The 24,683-nt window shown below is 34.1% G+C and overlaps 1 protein-coding gene across 2 annotated transcripts in view; it reads right to left on the reverse strand.

Moving 5' to 3' along the window:
* LOC145676523 (uncharacterized) overlaps positions 1-23,647 on the reverse strand; it is a 37,616-nt gene extending 13,969 nt beyond the window's left edge. The window contains exons 1-2 of one of the 2 annotated variants that reach the window (XM_081747345.1): positions 23,544-23,647; positions 11,611-12,140 (exon numbers count right to left, since the gene is read on the reverse strand). In XM_081747345.1, the coding sequence (XP_081603471.1) occupies positions 11,611-12,020 (410 nt within the window). In that variant the 5' untranslated portion in view covers positions 12,021-12,140; positions 23,544-23,647. The remainder of the gene's footprint in view (positions 1-11,610; positions 12,141-23,543) is intronic. The other variant, XM_081747346.1, reaches the window with a different exon arrangement.
* Positions 23,648-24,683: the final 1,036 nt, after the last annotated feature.

Below are 24,683 nucleotides of genomic sequence, written 5' to 3' on the forward strand. Positions count from 1 at the left end.
GTGCAACAAAATATTGTCCCTTAATATTTGTGCATTTTTCTTCAGCATATGGCTCTCTTGAAACTTGGGTATTCGGGTAACCCATACCAACTTCATTTTAAGTATTAACACTTTTACTAAACTCATGTTTATTACATTCATAACTAACACTATTATTACCAACATTATTGTCATCCGACTCAAATGAAATTAAATTATGTTCACTCACTTTCTGTTCATACAACAATGTTTAAAGACGTCATATATCATCAAGAAGACAGTTGCCTTTGGCGCGTGCCTTCCTTCATGGACTTTGGATTTCGCAGAATTTTATTTTTATGTAGTGCGCATGCCTCTGCAATTTTAAAAATAGACTGAGGCCAGGGGGGCAAGAAAGGTCTATATCGTGTGAATTGGATAGCAAGAATTTTCAAAAACAATATATTTCATTAACATGAAAACGTTAAAAAAAGGATTTTTTACAAGTAACAAGGCAACCTTATTCTGTTCTTTTAACAGTAGGTGTTACGACGAAATTGAAGAAATATTAATATATACATCGTGTTATGTGTACATGTAAAACTCTTTAATGTAAATTCGTGTTCTATAATTACGCAAATACTTTCAACACACTAGTTTTAACTGTAATATGAACAGTGACCACTTCATGATATATGGTTCGAAGGCCTCGTTTTAAAGCAATTTTAACGAGTTATTTTTAAAGTTTACACATAACCAAATAGATGAAGGATTTTGCCATGGTTATGCCAGAATAGTACAATGTGACTCTTTTTCACATTTTTCGCAAATATTTAGATATAATAGAGCAAAATTAATTATGAATTTTTAAGACTCAGGCAAATATCTATCCCTAAGGACTTACCTGTGCAATCCAAAGTGATTTGAAATTCGGTACGGCACTAGTACCGCAATTGCCCACTAAGCAGCAGCACACATCAGACACAAGAGTAATATTAGATTATCTCCGTCTTTTGGCAGAGTACGATCATAATGCTCTTACAAACATAGTTTATATATATAAATAGATACAAATACATTTATTGAGCCTATTACGTTACAATAAATTCCTGTTAATCTACAATTATCATATCATACATGTAACTTTCGTTTCTCCGTTCATTGTTTCATTTTCTAAATTAAAATAAAAGATAGTTCAGTTTTACTAAAGTCTGAGCGCATTATTATGTAAAAACTGAAAGAGCCTATCTGATTATGTACTTATTAGGTGAGAATGTGTCACACACATACAAACAAACGCACGCACACACACATAAATAAATAAATAAATATATATATATATATATATATATATATATATATATATATATATATATATATATATATATATATATACTATATGATCAAAAGCCTTGATGACAGCTTTCACTCTCGTAAGCATAGTTTCAATCAGGTGCTGGAAGGTTTCTTGGGGAATGGCAGTCCATTCTTCATGGAGTGCTGAACTGAGGAGAGGTATCGATGTAGGTAGGTGAGGCCTGGCACGATGTCGGCGTTCTAAAACATCCCAAAGGTGTTCTATAGGATTCAAGTCAGAACTCAGTGTACGCCAGGCCATTACATGGATGTAATGGTCCTGTAACCACTCCGCCACAGACCATGCAGTATGAACAGGTGATCGTGTTGAAAGATTCAATCGCAATCCCCGAATTGCTCTTCAACAGTGGGAAGCAAAGAGGTGCTTAAAACATCAAAGTAGGTCTGCGCTGTGAGAGTGCCACGCAAAACGACAAGGGATGCAAGCCCCTCCAAGAGAAACACGACCACACCATAACACCACCACCTCCGAATTTTACTGTTGGCACTACACACGCTGATAAAGGACATTCACCATACCCACACCCTGCCATCGGATCGCCACATTGTGTACCGTCATTCGTCACTCCACAAACCGTCTTTCCACTGTTCAATCGTCCAATGTTTACGTTCCTTACACCAAGCGAGGCGTCGTATGTTATTTACCTGCGTAATGGGTGGCTTATGAGCAGCCGCTCGACACTGAAATCCAAGTTTTCTCACCTCACGCCTGTCATAATACTTGGAGTGGATCCTGATGCAGTTTGGAATTTCTGTGTAATGGTCTGGATAGATGTCTGTCTATTACACTTTACGACCCTTTTCATCTGTCGGCGGTCCCTGTCAGTGAACAGACGAGGTCGGCCTGTACGCTTTTTGTGCTGTACGTGTCCCTTCACGTTTCCACTTCACTATCACATCAGACACTGTGCACCTAGGGATGTTTAGGAGTGTAGAAATCTCGCGTACAGACTTCTGCCGCAAGTGACACCCAATCATCCGACCACGCTTGAAGACCGTGAGTTCCGCGGAGCACCCCATTGTTTTCTCACGATATCTAATGTCTACTGAGGTCGCTGATAATGAGTACCTGGCAGTAGGTGGCAGCACAAATCACCTGATATGAAAACCACCTGACACGCGTGTTTTGGGGGTGTCCGGATACTTATGATCACATAATATATATATATATATATATATATATATATATATATTCTATAGAAATAATGTACGTTGAAGTATGCAGTACGTAGATTATCTCGTTTGATCCACTACACTTTTAAAACGTGCTTTAACTTTGTTTAAAGAAGCCAGTTATCATTTTAACCCTTGCAATACCAAGGTGTTTTCTATAAGGTAGCATACCAAGGGAGCTCGTTGAACACATAAAGAAAAAATCATTTTTAAATTAGATTCTCAGATGTGTTATTAAACAACCAGTTATAAATGAAATAGTGTCCCGGCTGGATGAGTGATTAAGGTCGTAGCCTTGCAATCAACGGGTCTCGGTTTCGGTTCCACAAGCAGGAACCCAAGTGGTTTCGATCTCACGTTAAACTGTAGGTCCTGTCCTCTGGACGTCATAATCATCCCATGGAAGGAACTGGCAAACCATCATGGGTTCCTCTCGCTTAGGGACATTCGGATACATGACCTGCATTCGGGTAGAGCACCACATCATCATCATTATAAATGAAAATATACATGTAGGTAATACAGATAGGTTACATTCACTGATATTATTACGCGGTACGGCATACAAAAAAAAAACAATATTCGACTTCACAATATTAGCACTGAAGCTATGAAAATACTGCAATGCTATAAATCAAAACATCTAAATCGCAGAATGTACAAAATATTAATTCTCTTTTCAGTACTGCAAAATCACCGACCCGTTCAACAATAACAAAGTGACGATTATCAGTGTTGCCAAGCCCATCAGTGTTGCAAAACATTAGTATTGCCAAGTCCAGACATGCCACTGTTTATTTGTAGAAGAAAAAAAAAACACCATGCCGAAACGATATCTTAAATCAGAACGAAAAAAAGGTAACATGCCCTACCAAGGAGGGGGCTTGTTGAACACACTTCGCATTATTGCCCTATACATAATAAACGAGAACCGTTTAGAGCAAAATCAAGTAGAATTCTTTTCTTAGCATTCCATTACACAATGTTATGTTTTTTCGGATTTTTTTTTTTTTTTTGTTCACGCAGAGAAGCAAAATTCACAATATAATAGGCTATGGGTTCGACGAACCCCACCCCCTTGGTATCGTAAGGGTTAAAGAAGAACGATTAAACGCACTCAAAACACTCGTAATCCGTCATTCACTATCTGGTGGAGAACACAGTCTCGTAAAGAAGTTAGTAATACCTTCGGTCACATTGAGATATTAGTTATTTTATATTTTGGGAGTAGTGTGAACCAGTGATGACTTCCAGGGTGGCTTTGGGAAAAAATTTTCTCTCTCTCCAAAAGATGAAATTCTCCTCGGTACATATTTAAGCATCTTATCAGTATTCTATCGGTACTATTTTATCCCCTCATAGTTCGTACTATTACTGCCAAGAAAATCTTTTGAGTTTTACTTCCCACAGTTATGCCGGATAGGCTAAAGGAGACAGTGATGATGAGAAATAAATGAAACGGTGGAATGAAGAAAGTGGGAGGAAAGGGGAGAACCCCGAGGAAACCTATGCTAAGGGTGTTTATCCAATAAATGAAAAGTCCACTTGGAGCGAGCTGGGATTGAACCAGGGACCCCAAGTACCCGAGGTGAACGCTCTAACACTGAGCCATCGCGGCTCCACGAGGTAAATGAGAGAAATACAATATAATAAGAGATTTTAATATAATTCTGATTGGTGACTTTAATTTATCTTTGGTAACAGACTCAAATTTTCATTTATTACAAGGTGGAACGATATATTCTTATCTCGCTAATTTTATGTCATTGAACAACGTTAAATCTATAAATAACATAAAGAATCGATTTGGCAAAACATTAGGTCTAGTAATAACAAACCTTAGTGAAAATATGAATGTATATAGAATATCAGAACCTTTTGTAGCTGAAGATTTATATCACCCAGCTTTATTAATTCAAGAATCGATAATTGTTAGACCATCTTATGCTAGATGCAACTCGATTACAGTTTATAACTATTCTAAAGCAGATTTTTTGAGTTTGTATCATGATTTACGGGAATTTTGTTGGGATGGAATATATAATTCGAAAGATCCGAATGAAGCATTGGATCACATTTATAGGGTCTTTAACAACATTATTGAGAAAAATGACCCTAAAAGGAAGTTATATAAGAAAAGATCATTTCCCAATTGGTTTTCCACAGACATAATTAAAACTTTGAAACAAAAGGAATATTATAGAAAGAGAAAACAACATTCTGAGTATAATGAAATTATGTTTATTGAACTGCGTAAGAAGTTGAAGAAAATTATAAAAATAGAATATAATCTGAATTTACACAATCTTGAAAATAATCTTGATAACAACCCTAGTTATTTTTGGAATTACATTAAAAGTAAAAAACTTAACAATCGAAACATCAACGCTATGACATATCATGGCTCACTTTTACTGTCTACACGGGAAATAGCAGATAGTTTTGCACAATATTTTAAAACTGTGTATGCTGCAGAACCTTCATCATACGAAATTCCAAGCACACATCACTTGACAGTACCTAATTGCTTAAATATTGATATCATACATGAAGATGAATGCAAGGAATCAATAAAGAAATTAAAATCAAATAAATCCAGTGGACCTGACCAAATACCTCAGTGTATATATATAAAGGATGTCGCGATCTAATAGTGAAGCCTCTGTGTTATATATATAATATCATTCTGAAAACTCACATATTTCCTGATAAGTGGAAGCTTAGTAAAGTTTGTCCCATTCACAAATCGGGTAATCCTGATGTGATTGAGAACTATAGGCCAATATCATTAATTTCAGCACCCTCTAAAATATTTGAACAGATTTTGTACAAAAGAATATATAATCATGTAAAATCATATATTTCTGAATTGCAGCATGGCTTTTGTCCTAAAAGATCTACAGTGACAAATTTAGCAACGTTTACTCAATTTATATCTAATGCAATTAACAATGGTAACTCAGTTGACGTAATTTATACAGATTTTGCTAAAGCGTTTGACAAACTTGATCACTCTATCTTGATCAAAAAATTGTCTATGTATGGTTTCTCTAATAGTTCGTTGAAATTGATCATATCCTATGTATCAAGTCGAAAACAGTACGTTTCCTATTATCAGACTAATTCAGTACAGTATGAAGTACTATCAGGTGTACCACAAGGTTCCAACTTAGGACCATTATTTTTTATGTTATTTATAAATGATCTACCGCAAACAATTAAGTCATCTCATTGTTTGCTGTTTGCAGATGACCTTAAAATATATAAAGTAGTTAACAAAATACATGACGCTTTAGATTTGCAGGCTGACTTAAATAAATGTTACAAGTGGAGTATAGAAAACAGATTGTTTTTTAATGTAAGAAAATGTCTTGTTATATCATTTTCTAGAAAGTTAGTAACATATAAATATGAGTATACGATGAATGACGAAATACTACGAAGAGAGGATAAAGTGAAAGATTTAGGTGTGACAATTAGTTGCCGTCTTACATATGAAACCCATATTGAATCTGTTATTAATGATGCATATAGAACATTGGGATTTATAAACAGAAATACTGTTGATTTCAGAAATATAAATGCAATTTGCAGTCTATACAATAGCTTTGTAAAAACTAAATTAGAACATGGATGTATAATTTGAGTTCCCTGCTATCAATATTATATAAAAAGGATTGAACAGGTACAAAATAAATTTCTAAGATGTCTCTTTTATAAAAAACATAAAAGATCATCCTATCAAGAAAGAATATCGTATAAAACCCTTTTAACGGAATTTCATTATGATAGCTTGTGTGATAGGAGGGAATTAATAGATTAAATATTCTTGTACAAAATAGTTAATGGTTTGGTCGACAGTCAGGAACTATTACATTCATTAAATTTTAGCATTAGGAAGCACAGTCTACGAGTTCGATTACCTTTTGACTGTTGTAAGTCTAATACACTCGTACATCAAAACTCCCCAATAGCAAGGATAACTAGAAAGCATAATCTATTAGTGAAAAAATGTTGTGGTGTCGACTTTGCAATGAATATTGAATATTATATTAGAATAATAAAAGAATACATTAATAAGCAAAACAGTACTTTTGTAGCTAATGAGAACCTATTGATTTGCAATGGTATTTGGACCATGTATATTTAGAAACTACAAAACAAATATCAAATACATATGAAATTATATATACGAATATCTACGGTTTGCACTTTGTTCATGTATTCATTTAATACACATTTATAACAAAACAATGTATTTACTCTTTTACTATGTAATGTATTGAATGTATGTACTATTTTCTTTCATTATTCTGTATATGTTTGTTACTTTTCTTTTCACTTTGTTTATTCTTTTCTTTTTGTAATGTCCGTCTTTATTAGTTTTACTGTGTAATTTTATAAGAAAAGTACCTATAAAACCTATTGTAAAGGGAGCAATAGCTCTGTAATAGGTAATAACGATAAATAAATAAATATATGTTTTAAAAGAATTAATACTCGCAATATCAATTTATGTTTCTCATAAATATTATAAAATGTAACCGAATTATTTCAGTCAAGATTTTAAAAAATATCGAGAAGATAATGCTAGTTTAGAATCAAGAATAGAAAAAATCGAACAGAGATATGGAGAGGTTAAAAATCCAAATTGTAGAGTTAAAAGATATGGCAGCACCATATACTAATGACACTTCAAAAGACAAATTGTTTAATCATATAGCAGAGAACAAGCTTTATGATCCTTTTCCTTATTATGCTATCCAATGTCGAAGAAGTCTATATATACCGCTTGCTGATGCATATGAAAAATACCCAGATCATGAAGTAATATACGAAAAGTTTAGAGATCCTAACAGTGTTAAGCTGTTTAATTTAATGCAACAAGAACTATATATTCGTAAAGGCAAGGGTAATGAGTTTTAGACACTACTATCAGAAGAGTTGATTAAAGAAATTAATTAACTGTATGATTGGTTATTATGTTTAAATATGTTTGCCAAGTGTAGATCTGTACAACGTTTATAAATACTAATCACAAAAGCATGAACTAATTTTTCTCCAGTAGCATCAAATGCCACACTCTTATAATTTAAATGGCTTTTAAATAAAACGGAGGATGACCAAGGACACCTATGTTTAAATTCTAAACCAAAACGTACAGTTAAACGTTGATTAAGTAAAATGTTTCTCCAATTTATTCTATCAGCAGAATATCTTATGAGATCTTCCGATAAAGTTTGATGTGATAAATGATCCCAATTCAGTTTATCAGCGTCTTTTCGTATATATTCTTCTGAAAGTGGAGCAACGTATAAATTATTTCTAAATCAAGTTTAACGATATATGTACTTAAAAAATCTTTAGACATATTATAAATACATACTTGTTTCCAGTCAATTTTATCAGCAAATTATCTTATCAAATCTTCTGATTAATAAGGAGTTCCACTAATCCATGTCCAATAGAACCTACCTGCAAATTCTCTTATAAAATCTTCTGATAAAACAGTTTTGATATATATTTTTTATTTAACCTTATCTTTATATTCGCGTATGAAATCTTTTGTAACTCATATTCGTCTTCATAATCATTATAACATATAGAAGACCAGAGTTCAACTGTTAATACGTTTAGCACCTTATCTGATAACTTCATAACATGCCAAGAAAGAATATCTTGCACAAGTCGTGTGTTAATATCAATAGTATCTTTGAATAAATGATCTAACATATCAATAAAAATGGAAAAATAAATTAACTAATCATTGGTAGTTAAATAATCGCAGATTCGATTAAATACAGGTGTAAGAGATAAAATTTGATTAGAGTGCGGAATATCTACAATTCTGTAAATAAATATAATTATTTTCATTTTTATATGTAAATAATTCATTTTCGAAGATTTTCTATATAACATATATGAATAAACATTGTGATTTAATACATGATTAACTTAGATTTAACAATAGCATTAATAGAAAAAAGAATGTTGCTAAAGGAGCAAGAAAGAAAATTAGGTAGAACATATACACAAGAATCAAATTGGGATAGTGAACCTGTAAATGATAATATAGGTTCCGATAAGGTAGATTAAAAAAATTAATTAGTTTTATATTAAATAATTTGTGATTTTATCTGGTATTCTCTTAAAAATTGAATTTTTAATTTAACAGGAACTAGCATAAGGATTTTAACAGGTCGCGGTTCCATTACTGTTAAATAACAGTTTTAATAGCACTGTAAAAGTACTGTAAGAAAAATGAAACTCATATCAAATGGTGAAAATAAAATACAAGAAGATGAAAGATTTAAGTAAACATACTATAGTAGAATTAAAAATATATGCAATGAAAGAGGATTAAGAAAATATTCTCGACTAAGAAAAGCATAAAAGATTGACCTTCTTAAATAACATAAATAACATAAATAACTGTGTTGTCAATTTGGCCATCTTATAGCCAAACCTTGCCATTTTCAAAAGAAAGTTGCAAGAGAAATTGTCATTTAGCCATTGACTTTAATTTTAGCCATTTCTAGCTATTTTTCCGATTTGTCATTCATTTTCTGAAACAGTAATAATAGCTAGGACATCCTAAATTGCATCTTTCTTTTCTCTTTTCACGTTTTTCTTCACACACACACACAAACAGACACCTAAACCACTCTCCATTTTCTGAAATGGTCTAAAAACCCTGGTTCTTCCCGCCCAACCCTCTGAATGGCTGCGAACTTCATGTTTTCTTGAAAAGCTTCTTGGCTAACACTATAATCTTTCTGTTGGTTGACAGGTTCAAAATTTGACTGTTTCTTGTAGAATTCTTTCATTTTTACAAGCAAGGTGAAATTCATTTTGCTTGAATTTTTCAAGATGAGAGATGAGATATCAAAGAGAGGTACACTCAACTTAAAAAAGGAAAAATAAAAGAAATGTATATACAATACATAACGCATAAAGCACTTTTTAATACAGTGATATATCACTCTGCGGTGATATACATTCTGTTAATTTATCCTCTACGGTGTATATAGTGGCTCTGATGCATTTGATTAAAATTCTTGACTTTTCATTTTTTACATTGTCTTTTTTTACTTTAATAAATAGAATTTGTAGTAGGAAGGGTACAGAAAATTTCATGATACATATATAACTTTCTCTTACGAACGCACGCACATATAATATGTATGTACAGTTTTGTTCAAAATATTTGACACCCACCGTTTTTCTGATGGCAATATTTTGATAACTATATGTAGAAAATTCTAATACTTTGACTCAACATAAAGGTTTAAAATCGATTAAACTACATACAGGTTTGTTTAATTCCAGTTGTCCGTAAGAATACAAAGTTTTTCAAAGAAAGGTGGATCGCCATAAATTTTTGAACACGACTGTACATATTGTAAGGGAAAGGAAATTTTGCAAAGTTATGAAATATGAGAAAATTTAAGCTTACTTCAGAGGACAGAGTGCAAAACAATCACATGATAGAAAAAAGGTTATCATATTGTTTATATTAAATATCTTTCTGCATTTGATAGCCTACGGAAACGAAAGATATCAATTATAATAATAAACATAATGCAGAGAACCTAACTTTCTAGTTATTTCTAGGATGCAAAACTTCGAAAAATGTCGAGAATGAATCAAGAAAAGAAAAATATTTGGTTTTGGATTGATAATTATATCGAGTAGGTTAAAGGGGGTGTATGTTTAATAAAAGGGACGATTATGTCAAGATGCCTCCTGCCCCAAGATCCATATTAAGTGTCACTAGTAAGATCTCGTCTTACGTCTTTCTCAATAAGAATATTTACGTTAATCTCTTTCAATAGTTCTATGTAGCACTTCTTACAAGACGAGAAATTTTTCATCTCTAATTTCATGTCGAAATAAAGTTGAGAAGTACATTTTCAAATTTGAGACGAAACGGGAAATATGAAAATTGTTCGCTTTCATTCTCATTTTCGAGACACGAGACATTTCTTAATTCTCATGGACAATACTTGTACAGTCGAGTCTCATGGGCAGCATTATACCCAAGTGCGGATCCTATCCATGAGCTGGCCTTGTCGACTGAGACATTCTTTCAAGACAAATACAGATTTTGGACGACTTCCTTTCTCACTATTGTTGACAATGTTGGTTACAATTGATTGAAGTGTAAATTAACGTCGTATGCTGGAAGTTCGTTAAATAAATAAAACGTAAGTGTCCATGTGCTACCCACTTCACTGTAAATCGGATGCACCGCTGACGAATCTTTGTTTACTTTTTGGCGAGTGTTTGATTTAAAACTTGATTCGAATTAAAAACCGAGGTATGGGGACGGATGGAAGTTGTCTTAAATGGAAGAAAATACTGCGTCAATTTTCGTTTCGCGTTAACACGAAACGATCAATTTTGTGCAAATTAGAGATTTTTCACTTCTGTCCTTCCTGAGATATTTGATGTTGAAAATACACGATTTTCGAAATTTCGAAATATTTAGAAATTTCCAAAAAATCAAGTATATGGTTCTCAAATCTGAAACTTCCTTAGGGGTTTCCCTGTTACTTCGTCTCTATGTAGACAAAAAATTGAAGGTGTCATTTATTTTTTTTAAAAAGGTACATTCCGAAATGGCCATTTCTAAGTTTTCAACCTCAATGTTAAATGTTTCTGTTTTCGACGTCCTAAAGTACGTCTCAATGTGCAAAGAACACAGAATGTTGTCCATTCTATTATTTTTCATATGGTTTTGGTTTGAACTCATTATCTTTAAAGCCTAAAAAGTTACAGCGTTTAACGGAATGCACTAAGAGTTCAAAATACGCTGAGGCGCCTATCAAAATGGGCGCTACCACAAAAGCTAGGCGGCTAAATAGTAAATAAATAACCGTTTTTAACTCCCTAAATGAGGTACAAACTTAGGTAAAAAATTAATTAAAAAACTAAATTTTGTCAACAACCACCATTGGTCGATTTCATTTGGATTACCCCATTCCATAAACAAAGTTTAAAGAAAACGAAAAAAAGAATATCTAATGAAGTATTGCAAGTGTTGGAAATAGATATTAATACGAAACATAAATCTAATGAAATAAATGCATTTAAAAGTACCTGCAGTCCTCAGCATTGCTTCCTGCTTGTCGCTTATCCTTTTCTTGAACGTCCTCTTCTTGATCGTTCTTCTCTCTGAAAGTGCCAGATATGTGACTGCTAGACTCTTCCGTGTTGTGTGGAAATTCGATAGATTTTTGGTCGACAAGTACATTAGATGTTGATAAATCCTCAACCAAACTTATTGCTTTCGAAGTTAGTTTCCAATCTGATATTGTTTCATCCTCATTACTTTGTGAGCCAATATTCTCCCCTTCCGTTGCACTCTCTCGATCCATATATTCCATACTTATATTAAGAGGATCCTTATCATCATTAGTGTAACTAGCACTTAATTTATAATTACATTCTTCAAATGAATTGTTTTCTGTTTTTATTTCACCTTTAAAAAGAAAGTGTTCTATTTCCATTTCAGGTTTATTAAAAGCGAAGTTGGAATAACTTAAAGCGTTTCGCTAGCATAAAAGCTGTTAACGTTGCGAATTTTACTCTTTATCCATACATGTAATGTTCAAGATAGACAAGCAAATCTGAAAGCAAGAACAAAAATGTAGTTTATTATAAAAGAAATTAAGAGCGGGACTGCAAAGGACAACTGTAAATGCACTTTAGGTGAAATTGAGGTAGTGGGTGAAAAACTTTGAGATCTGACTAGAGATGTGAAAGGTACTCAAAATTTTTTTTAAAATATCCGAGATGTGGAACTACTCATACCAAATGTCGATATACGTAAGTCCCTAAATACTAATAAATAACTTTTTCTTTTGTTTATTTTCTCCCTCGTTAAAGCAAAATCTTATCTACTGTTTCTTCTACTTTACATACAAGTATATTATACGCCAATATTATCTTTCCTGTGTATTACTATATTTTTGCTACAAATAAGTACATATTATCGAAGTACGATTCTACTGTTTCCTCTTTTCCTCTTAAATAAAGTTATGCATTCTAACGTACGACCAGGGTTACAGAACGATAGAAAACGCCAAAACAAAAATTAACTCTGCTACACTATTAGCTCATATTTCTTAATTAAAATATCGAAAGCAATGTTATAAAAATTTTCTACTAAAGAATTGATAACATTTTCACGACATACTGCAATATTTTAAAGACAGATTTACTTGTTCTCTTCAGGTTTTCGTGTTTTAACAAATGTACGTAGCGTAAGCAATTTCTCGTTAAATTTATTTCGTCGTCGTTGTTGCATACCTAAATTTCCTCTTCTTACATTTTTTCGTTTTTTTCCCAGTCTTTCATTATAATTGGATATTTGTATTTTTTCTAGTAGCGTATGGCATTTCTTTGTTGATCAGTGCTATTCGTATTTACTTATACTATCAGTTATATGAACATCGATCTACTGGATAATATTGGAACCTAACTCATGAGTTCTTACCAGAAATGAACCAAACTTTCGTGCAGAAGCCACACAGACAATGCACAGGGCATATAGAGTCCTTATAAAGAGACGTAAAGGAGCATTAGCCATTTAATTTTTTGTAGTCTACCGCATACCTAGCTCAAATTAACCCGGGAGAAGTCGCACTATTTTTATAACGCGAGAACTCGCACCGGTCTTTTAGACCGATTCTAATGAAAAAAATTGTAACCCGTAGAAAAAGCTTATATTCTGTTAAAAAGAGTACACATAAGAATCTTTTATTTAAGATATTGATATGAAAGTGTTTAATACCTTTTCTGTTCTTGCGGAGAATATGCACAGGAGTTACTTTGTGATCTGTTAGAAGCGCTTTTGCGATAGAGATGGGCGTTTACCAGATGCCGATTTTTATATTACGTCTACTATTAAAAATGGGCTGGAACAGTCTTTCAACTATACTCTTGGCCGTTATTAATATAAAAGGGGCCATTTGGCTGCTTGCCACTGCACACTATGTTGTACGAGTGAAACGTACGACATTCTGCTAGCACGAATAATTTCAAGCCATATTCGGCTGGCTTGTTATGAATATATTGCCTAAAGTTGAATTTCCCATGAAAAGCTTCAAGGATTCGTTAGACATTCAGGGGTGCGTAGTGTTCCTTGCACCTTTGTACAAATCCGTCAAATAACTCTCTAATGGTAGCTAGGTTATGAAAACTCTTTATTTCTTCATGGTTTGTGACATCGTCAAAATGTTATACTCGCAGAGAAATTGAAAGCTGCTGAGGCAAATGGTCAGTTTGAATCTTTCTACTTCTGTCTCATCATTAGCTCATAGGTCCCTCAAATTAGCATGATTACATTTCAAAAGACCAGCCAAAAAAACCAATGGGAGCTTTTAGCACTGACAAATCTGCATCTTTAGCACCTCGTTCTCTAGAAAATTCTTTTCTATGCCCATTATAGCAAATATTGGTATAGTGTACTATCTTCACAAGAACACTAATGGAAAAAATAAGTTCCACGATTCCAATGGAGTCTCAACATTTCGAGCTTGATGAATAGGTCTAGGTAAATGTGATACGTTTTACACAAGCAGGAAAGGACTGTACAATGTTGTGACACGAGAACTCGCACTGGGTCGAAACAAGCGAAAACAAAGAATATAGCTCTCTAATATTCGTGGAGACAGTGAACAAGCTTACTCGAAAATGGGAGGTAGAGGAGGGTGCAAGGAACAGTCACTGCTCACCATGAACCTGTGGCGCGTTTACGAACAGCGGTACCAACTGAAACACACCATCGGTCTTTTCCCCACGATGCGAGTCCTCGCGGGTTAGAGAAAGAACAAACCTAGTGTAGCCCTAACGATATGGCATATTTTACTCAAAAGAAACATTTCTTATAATGATATTCAGTCTCATGGTATTCTTGTTTCGGGATATAGGAATGTTTCTCGATATTCAAAACATTAAAATCAATATCACCAAATGTTAATACCCAACAACTTTATAAACATAGGTGCTAATCACGAATTACATTTCTCTTCAAGATTAAAGTAAAATAAAAACGTAACGAACCTGTTACCTTTCTACTTAACCAGCTATTTAAATAAGTTTATTTTACTAAAATAAATGCCTCTCGACATTAATACTCTTTTGCGATTTGAACGGTTATCTTTCTTATTTGGATCCAGAAACCAGCCATTTTTCTACATTACTATTAACACAAGTTGTTTCCGATCTATAGTAACGATTTCAAACTGCACTAACCTTAAGACAAACCATTGAGACTGAACATTTTGGTGCCCTGCATCTGAGCAATTGCCCGAAATTGAAGCTTTAACTGTAGGACACAGGCACGCAGTGTAGCCATGCCAACCCGCAACCACTCCTCCTCAAAGGCTTTCCATAGCCCTTCATCGACGCACGGACTCTTGTGAGACAAGGCTCGTTTCAAGAGGCCGAATGCACAGAAGTCCATCGATTACGCAAACAGGGAATTTCACTTGAATGTCTGCGAATGAGTGGCACAAATTCCAGTGTCTGCTCCCGTTTGTTGGAAGAAAATGCAGGTTGAGTGAAACGTGCGACTTATCGCCTTGTCTTGGTGCACCCACAAACGATTCTTGTCTCTCTCGTAGATGCGGAATGTCATGGCGATAAACGGGTATCAGGACGTTAGCCTGATAATACTCCAGATTCACCGACGTATTTTTGGCTACACGATGTATGGTCAGTATGTCTTAGTAGGAGTAATCAATAATGAACATCAAAACTGTGCCAAACCCACCTTACATGCAGTGAAGCATTTTGAAAGACCATCGCACCTGTGGCTCGATAAACAATTGCAAATGGCTTGTAACAGTCATGCAGATAAACATAAGCCTTATTCAATATTACAACAAACTTCCACGTTTCACCGACGAAATACCGCTCACACGGCTTACGACAGATGATGCGACGTTCCTGGATGTGTTTTGGCAAGAGCTTATGAACATGCCCCTTCCGTCCCTTTACAAACCTCAAATCGCGGTGAATAATAGTATGCACTGTCTTTAGTGACGACTGTAGCCCGTTCCTAACACTCCAGTGTGTGGTGAATTCTCCCTAGTAACCATAGCCCCAACTTCCCGAATTCTAGCTCGTGTCCGGTTAGTGGCAAGACGGGGATTGGCTAGTTTTTGCTCAAAAGGAATCTTCCCATACCTCGTCTTAACTGCCGTTTTCAACACCAGTAACATTCCATTTTGATCACAGTGAATCCACGCTCCTTGCACAGTTTGATACTGGCACTATGACGGCAGTTCATGTCTCAAAGGGAAGCTAAGTAGCCCTCTTTCAAAAACACATTTATTTTCTGCGGAATTTGTCCTGATGTGCATTTAACACACCTGTTGCGCACAGTCAATGATCCAAGGTGCCAAATGGCAGCATTCTTTTTTCCCGCTTAGTGGTGCTGCACGAGGTGTGTAATATCGTAACCATAAGTTGGAAACAATCTCAGTAAACAGTAAATTAATTTCACCCTACTTTAAAAAAATTAGTTCCAGTCAGACCTAAATTTTCCTTTTCATAGCATAATAGTCAAATAAGCTCTTACAAAACTGTCAAAGGAGCTTCTTATTACCACAGTGAGTGATTCCTCTCGGAGGTAAGAAATTCCTCGTGGGATTTTTCCAATAGGAGTCAACTAGGATTACCAGTGCTTTCGCAATATTTCTTTTACTCTCTGCGAGAAATCCTTGAATCTATTACTGATATATTAATTACTCGAATGACATACTAGCACTTGACATATTGTATGTCATTTAATGCATGGCTTATGTGTTCCACAGCTTTTGGGGACATCAAACGCCATCCAAAATAGTATAAAAATGTACTAAATTAGGCCAGATTCTTTTAGGTGCTCCTTTTCTCTAGTTTCAATTCATTTCCACACTTACGATAAACTCTTCACCTGTTTAGTAGAAAATGCCTTTCACGTAATTTCAACAACTGACATTCATTGTTTCGGAATAGCTCAATAAAAGACGAACACGCTGTGTCACAATCTTGTCATTTACGCACTACTTCCAGACTGTCTTTCCCATAAATCATAAGAACTCAGACTACTCCGATTACTACTTCCTTCCGACTCCATACATAGTGCAGCTTGTAACAACTAACAAGTATTTTCTTAACTTCAACTATTCCCCTCAGCTGACTTTCCCAAATTCTACCTTACCAACGAAAATAAACTCTCCTATTCATTAGATAAATTAGGTCGGGCGAGACAGCAGTCAGCCCCTCTTCGATATTGCCATGTTTTTCGAAGGTAAAATATGATAAACCAGAATAAAGAGGAAACGTAAAATATTCAAGCTGCGTATGGTGCATAACTTTTGAATTTCTAAGTTCCGAGATCTGATTGTCTTAATATAGGAAAAGATTTCTGTTTAAATGAAGGGGTCAATAGTTTAAAATATAAACTAACCTAATAATAAAAGAAATTAGCTGAATTATAACTTTACCGATTCGCCAAAACTGGTGGCATCTATCAAATAAACATCAGTCTACGAAAGAAGACCAGCGTTCTTACGAATGTCTCTGTTTCGTATTAACATTATTACCACTTATTCGCAATAGCAAAGTCACTGATGACCCTTCTCCTATGAACGCACATCCAAGCTGCTGAGTGGTTTCGACAGATTCGCTTTGCTTAACACGGTTACATATTATTCGTGTTGTTGATTGCCACCTAGCACAAGTTCATTGACTGAACCCACTATTAACCATGAGCGATTGTTTTTTAAAAATATTTCTGGTGAAACCAGTGAATTTTATCTGTGGTAGGTCGGAGATAGTCATATAAGCCAGTGAAAAATATTATGCAGGATAATATAAAAAACCGTAAAGGATAAGAAGTCTTTCGTTGATATATATACATCTGACAAATCTGATATATATACATCTGGTAAAATTGAACTTCAGCACAATAGTCATAGGAACCATTATCCAAATTAGCTCTGCAGGCTTCTCACAACTTCGGTCGCCCTAGCTCGCTCAGCTATATTTGCTGAAGTGACAATGGAGACCTTATATTTGCTAGACTGGGGAACAAACAAAAAGATAACCAAAATCACTTGTTTTGCTCACTTCTACCTATACACAGTGATTTATTTGTGGATTCTGTAAAAGGGGGAAATATTTATGGAAGATTGTGTTCCGTATAAGAGAAAAATATCAAAGTCGGATTGGGACATTATTTATAAACTAATTTACTTTGAAATTATGGTACTAGTTTGATAGGCGGTCACCAAGTTCGTATTTTTTTTTTATTTAAAAAAAAAATTTATGATAAATACGGGTAGGTACCGGTACGTTAGACAGAAAATGATTAGGCAGGTTAGATTAAAATGCGTTACTTGATACTTTTCGTACTGTTGCTGAGGACAAGTATCCATCATCCAGTAGAAGCCCTACAGCTATATTACAACTGCACAAATTGTAATAACAAATGTTCTACTCCAACGGAAAACGGTTATGTTATGACAAGAATTCTTTTTACCAATTTACATCTTGCACTTAATAAATTTAGATTCAAAGATGTGTGTACCTACTACTGTTCTGTTAAAAATAAGCTTTTGGCCAATAAAACATACCGGTATTAAAACGAACCGAGAATTGAATGAAGAGTGTAATCTGGTCTCTGAGGAATCATGAACATGTATCAAACTATTACAAACATGATGCTTTCCTTCATTTTTACACATGAAACATAAACAGCGATTACACAATATATATATACAGTTTTAGTCTCAATATTTGAATCTCATTGTATTATTAACTTCCGTAACAGAAATAACAGAACAGAAACGGGATTTTACTTATTTTCACTTTAAATTATTTTATTTCGGAATTTCATTTAAATCAACGATTTTTATTTAAAAAAAATCAAGTGATTTAAATCTTGATCTAAATCGTGATTTTAATCAGACTGATTTAAATCAATCCACCCTGGTAGAAACTCCTTTAGATTTTTCCTATAATATCGTTTTGGAAAGATTCTTACTTTCACATATATTAATTACGGAGCTGTTGTTACCTTTAACACAAATAAACCTAAAAATATATTGCTACAGACTTGATTAACTAAGCTATAAATATACACATTGAGAACAGATCTATTTGTTTGTTTGTAGAAGCGTCACAAAAGTGGCGCAAAAGAACGTTACCACTGTCTTGAAAAAGACTTATCGGCAGTTCACAAAGGTAATGAAACGTGTAAAATGTAATATTTGATTAGTAGAAAAATGATAAAAAGTTATAAGATGAGTACAAGGGTATATGACATGTACAAAGTAATAAGTACGATAAAGTAAAAAATTCGTGACAAAAGTAATGTCACAATCAGGAGAGAAGTATGACACAATAGAGTAAAGGTAAAAATCCGGAGAGAAGTTCGAACAGTTAAACAAGGCTGAAGGCCAAGTTGGACGGGACAATCGGTAGAGAAAAGTGGGAGTGTAAAATGAATGAAAAAAAAAAGTGTTGAAAAAAGAAAATGAAATGAAATGAAATCTGTGAGTTTTGCGTTCCACGATTATGCCGGTTAGGCTAAAGGAGACGGTGATGATGAGTAATGAATGAAATGGTGGAATGAAGAAAGTGGGAGGAAACGGGAGAAACCCGAGAAAACCCACGCACACGGTGTTTGTCCACCACAAAGTTCACTTGGCGGGGGCTGGGATCGAATCCAGGACCCCAAGCACCAGAGGTGAACGCTCTACCACTGAGCCTCCGCGCCCCTGTTGAAAAAAGAAAAGATTGTATTAATGTGTAAAGGGAAAAAAGAGTGTAAGTGTGATGTATATGTACAAAAAAGCCCACTCAACTGTCGTCCTCACAGAGCACACAAAACACCATGCACTCGCCGTAGCGGCCACTGACGATCTCCCGAGAACAGATTTATCAGACACACTGGAGAATTAATGCATCATTAGCGCGAAGGGTTAATCGAAATTCGCATGATACTCAGCCAGTTTTTCCTTCATTTCTGTAGCTACAAATCATTAATACTTGCACATGTAACATTGGAGTAGAGAACTTGATCGAGGCCCATTCCATTGATTTCTTGCATTTAAATAAAATGTGGGTACACGGTAAACGATAGACGATTTTGGGCAATGACATAGGTAGTTCTAATATCGCAACTGATCTTCTAACACGAGTTTCATTCACAATTTTCCACTTGTCTTATGCATTTGACATTGAAACCTTTATCTCTTCTCTATCCCTTCGTTCAAATATTAACAAACATTTGTTGTGTGCAATAGGCTTTTCGTGATCATAGATTTTATTTCTTTATTTTATTTATTTATTTATTTTTCTTATGGTTTTGCAAGTAACATCGTTGCCCCATTCATGTTGCACATCTAGTCCTCTTTCTGTGTGAATACTGAGTTCACAAACGGAAACACATATAGTACATACACAACGCAAATGTCATTATTAGAGCAACCAACATTATGCTGTATGGTTAATTTCATTATTGTTTTACATTAATTGTTTATAATGTATAATATTTACTATACATTAAATACTCTAAATATCTTGATCTATTTATTAATATTTTATGATATTCACCCTTTTAAATTATGGCTTTTTTGAGGTATTTCGTAGACTTCCACTCAATCATCTATTACGTCAAGACTATTTATCGTAGAATCATGGTTCATACCCCGTTTTGTTTCTAGTAAAGCAGTGCTTCCAACTGCGTCCGTAAAATTTCCCTAAAGTGTACCAAATGCGAAAAATTTCCACTCAAAGTGGGAAAAAGTTATTTTCTTTTTAAAATGCTAGAGAATTGTGAGTGGTTTTATTTGAAAGACTGGTTCATGACAAAGAAAACGAGGTACATATCATGACTTTAGAATAAATAGTGATAATACTGTAGATATTTTACGGTAATAGTTAAGAACAGCTACTTCTCATCTCCCGTGCACGAGGATACATCTTACTGTTGCACTACCTAAACACCCTAAGTACAAGGGCAAGAACTCAGTCTATTACCTACTTTTTAACATCCTAGATAGTCAATGAACAATTCCTGAAAGTATGGTGTTTCTCGTCCTTCCCTAAATGGGAAGTACGGCTCCTTAACTATAACCTATTTTACTACAGTAATTGATCAAAAATGACTAAAAAAAGAAAAAATAAAGAAATCGAGATTTTTCAACACACGTCTGTTGATTCTAGCAACATGAGTCATACCTCATTTTTTTCAGCGTAAGGCAGCCTTTCAAATGGTACCACTCAAATTTCGTTATCGTGTACTTGTGAAGAGAAAATGGGGAAAAGTGAAATTTTATCCTTAAAAAATCCCTTTTTCCATTTCGGACGGGATTTTCCCGCTTCTGGTACACGATAAGGAAATTTGAGTCGTACATTTCGAAAGCCTGCCTTATAACAAAACCATCGAGGTACAAACCATGATTCTAGGGTAAATAATATTGTCATGGATTTTTTTAAGAAACTTCTCAAATATACCCTTTCTTTAAACGCATCGTCCATGTTTGTGACGTCACAGACCCCAGACAGAGCACGCGAGGCTGCAAAATGCCCATAAAATATTTTCTATGATCCTTCCATATTTGAATGAATGCAAAAAACTCGGTCTAAAAAGCTTTACTAGAGTCTTATAAAGCAAATTCCGAAGGTCGACGCCATGGCACAGGTGTTCTGCCATCATAATTTAAAAGGGTTAATCTATATCGGATTACACCGAAAAGTTTAGGGAAATAAAAATAAGCTTTTCATATTTGCATTGTTATGTACTCAAAGATTTTGCATTGTAAATATTGGTTTTAAAAGCATTAATACAGTATGTTAAGCATGTTGTTAAACAGAATTTTCCAAGAATAGTTCTAATAGAATTTTCCAAGAATTGCGCTACATATTTTAAATTATGCCTTATGCTTTATTTTCTAAAATTATGCTTTATTATGATTTTAAAATTAGTTGCTTCTGGACATTTAGACAACCACAACCATGGTCAAGGTACGAACCATACGTATAAATTGCTGTTATGTTTATTATGCTTTTGAGTTGCCCTAGTCATTATTATTTTGTTCAGGACCTAGTCAGGGTCGTTTAATTTTCCAGCTCGCAAATTGCTCTTGAACACATATGGAAGGGAACAAACTCCTGGGACGAGAACCAATCTATTACTAATACTACCCACCGAATCATTTTCATTTTCTGGTAAAATGTCTGTAATGTTGTTTTGGACATTGCGCTATCTTCAGAAGAAAGCCTCTTACTTTGTGTGCCGAGATTACTTGCTTTCTCATCGTCAGGAGCTTTTCTTTTATTAAACTATAGTTTAATATTCATTTCCTTCTGTTCCTTTTAACATGCTTGTCAAGTAAGAAGCCACCAATTTACAAGCTCTGTAGCTGCACAATCGTGACTGAATTATTATTATTATTAATATGATTATTATAATTATTTTAATTACTGTGCTACTTAGTTTGAGAATGATAAACGATGGTACAAGCTGGAAGACATTTTCTGAAGCATTTCTATAAATAAGAGCATTCTAAGCATTTCTGGCGACAATAAACATACTGAAATTAATAAAGAATTGCTACTAAAACATGAAGTTGAATCGACTTCACTTTAAAACAGTTTGGATAGCCTAAGAAAAAGGAAAATATCTTCCGAGCCTGGGAAGACTGAATTAAACCTAGAGATACAGAAGTCTAAACTTAGAAGCAGCAACTTCTCAGGCTTTTCTGGCTACAAATAAATCTCTATATATATATATATGTATATGGTGCTTGTTTGCTTTTGGTGCACCATATCTTGGAAGATTTACAGATAAAATTCAATACTTTGCATGAAACGACATATTGATAAAGAACAAATTTCAACAAGCGATAGAAATAAATCCGAAATAATACGCTTCTATCTTATGTTTACAAGTGTAAAATTATTACAAGTGCTTTACGACGGTTAAAATACGTGAATGCAAATGAAAAATGACTACATTGGAAACTATTTTTCACCGGCATTGCATTTCTACAGAGTGTACAGAAGACGTATTTTATGTTTACAAGTGGAGCGCTACTAGTGTGAAACCATGGTAAAGGCTATTAAAACTATTACCACTGCCAAAACCTACATTTTTCTCGCGATCTTCGCTCATGCGTACACCCGCCTTACCTGGCGCGCATGCTCCCTTCGGATGCACCAGTTCGCGAAAGCTTGGGCTCCCCAGCTTCGCCCTATCTTGACTCGGTTAGATAGTATTCGTGCTTTTTTAGTGGTCATCTAGCAGAGTTTTTTTTAATACATAAAATCTTCGTATTTCATACGCAAATCGTAAAAAAATAAAATTTCAACAATTGTTTATGATTAGTGATGGGGAGCGGTAATATTTCCAAAGGAAAATAAATGAGAATATTTCCTGGTTTTTTGGCATATTAATTCCCGGAAAGGAAATTATTCACATTACTTTATTTTCATTTATTATTATTTACTTCTAGATTTTAAATAATTTAAGGTTAAAAACATTCAAATTCGTTCACTGTACTTTATATAGCTATTCAATATGATTTTTTAATTTCCATTTCCATTTGCACTAGAAAGTAACGAAGTACTAATTTATAAATGGTGAAGAGGAACAAATTTGCAATCTAGAAATCCTGTAGAGGTCAAGTACCATCAATACTAAGTTAATTTGTTTCGGACCTGTTAAATTCTTTGCTTCTTTTTACATGTACCAAGCGTTTTTGGCGAGTTTTCGTAATACTGTGTACATTGCTCGACATAGCCTATCTTTTTAAGTTAGAGATTTAATAGTACACAGCAAGAATAAAGTAACAAAGCACAGTGTACCTCAAATCAACATTCTGTATCTAGGCCTATATGCCATTCCACACACTGGTAACTTAACAAATTTTTCGAAAAGCTACGTACGTTTTCTAGCAATTACTTTACCAATTTGTTTAAATATCTTATTGTCTACGTGTTAATGTTTTCTATGACTGGGTGTTATTTACCTTAACAAACAACAATTCCTCGCTGTTGGCACCTCCTTCTCACTTTACTTCACTAACATCATGTGAAGAATAAAATCTCCCCCTTTATATGTTCCCGGCACTAACGCCTCTCAAAAAAGTTTGCAATAAATGTAGTCAGGTAGGCGTTATCTATTTCTTGCCACATTGCATTCAAATACCAGAAATCAAACTATTGCTGCTGGCGGTCTTCGTGGCCGAGTGGACTAGCGCTATACGCTAAGAATAAGAATAAGAATAAGAATTATTTATTGTCGCTAAACAACATGATGTTGTAATAGACAACGTCAAAATTTAAGTTTGCGTACATATAATATTTACAATTTTAATTAATCAATACAATATTTTATATTTTACCTAGTACTACTTTTCTATTCTAATACTGAAATTTCTTCCGTAAATTCTGAAATACTATATATACACTTTTTTAAGAGCCACTTTTTACAAAAACATTTAAAATTTTTAATCTCCATTTCTCTCACTCTAGGTGGCAATAGATTATACAATTTCATCCCTATATATTTATAACTATTTTGAGTTTTGCACAGCCGTACATGGGGAATATTTATTTCATTTTTGCGCCTTGTATTGTGTGAGTGAACACTACTTCGAGTAACATAATTTGTAGTTTTCTTTGATCGTTTTTGGTGTGAGTTCAAACCCGGCCGAGGAAAGTTTCTTTACTCTTCTTTTTTACATTTTTATAACACTTTGTAAATTAAAATAATATGAAAATAATACTCAAAAAAGTGATTTACTTACTTTTGTGCAGATAAGTAGTAGTAGTAGTAGTAGGAACAGGTTAGAAGCCCCGCAGGCCTAGTTTTGTTCTCCTTGTACTCCGTGACCAACTTAAAACAACTGGCTAGGATAGCGCGTAAAACAGCTGGCTACAGTAGCACGCAAAAAACGTACTTCCGGGAGCATTACTCTCCCGAGTGGGTCGTCAATATTCCTTTTACCGTGTAAATTTGAGGTATTGAATGGTCTTGTTCAAGCTTTCTTTGACGGTGTACAAATAACATTATGTTCAGAGGATTCTTGAAAATGTGTATTCTGAACGGTATTATGTATTTTTATTAATATTTTATTATATTTAGAGAATACATTTAAATGTATATT

Source organism: Thermobia domestica, unplaced genomic scaffold (genome assembly GCF_964235325.1).
Source record: "Thermobia domestica unplaced genomic scaffold, izTheDome1.hap1.1 HAP1_SCAFFOLD_194, whole genome shotgun sequence".
Classification (NCBI taxonomy): Eukaryota; Metazoa; Arthropoda; class Insecta; order Zygentoma; family Lepismatidae; genus Thermobia; species Thermobia domestica.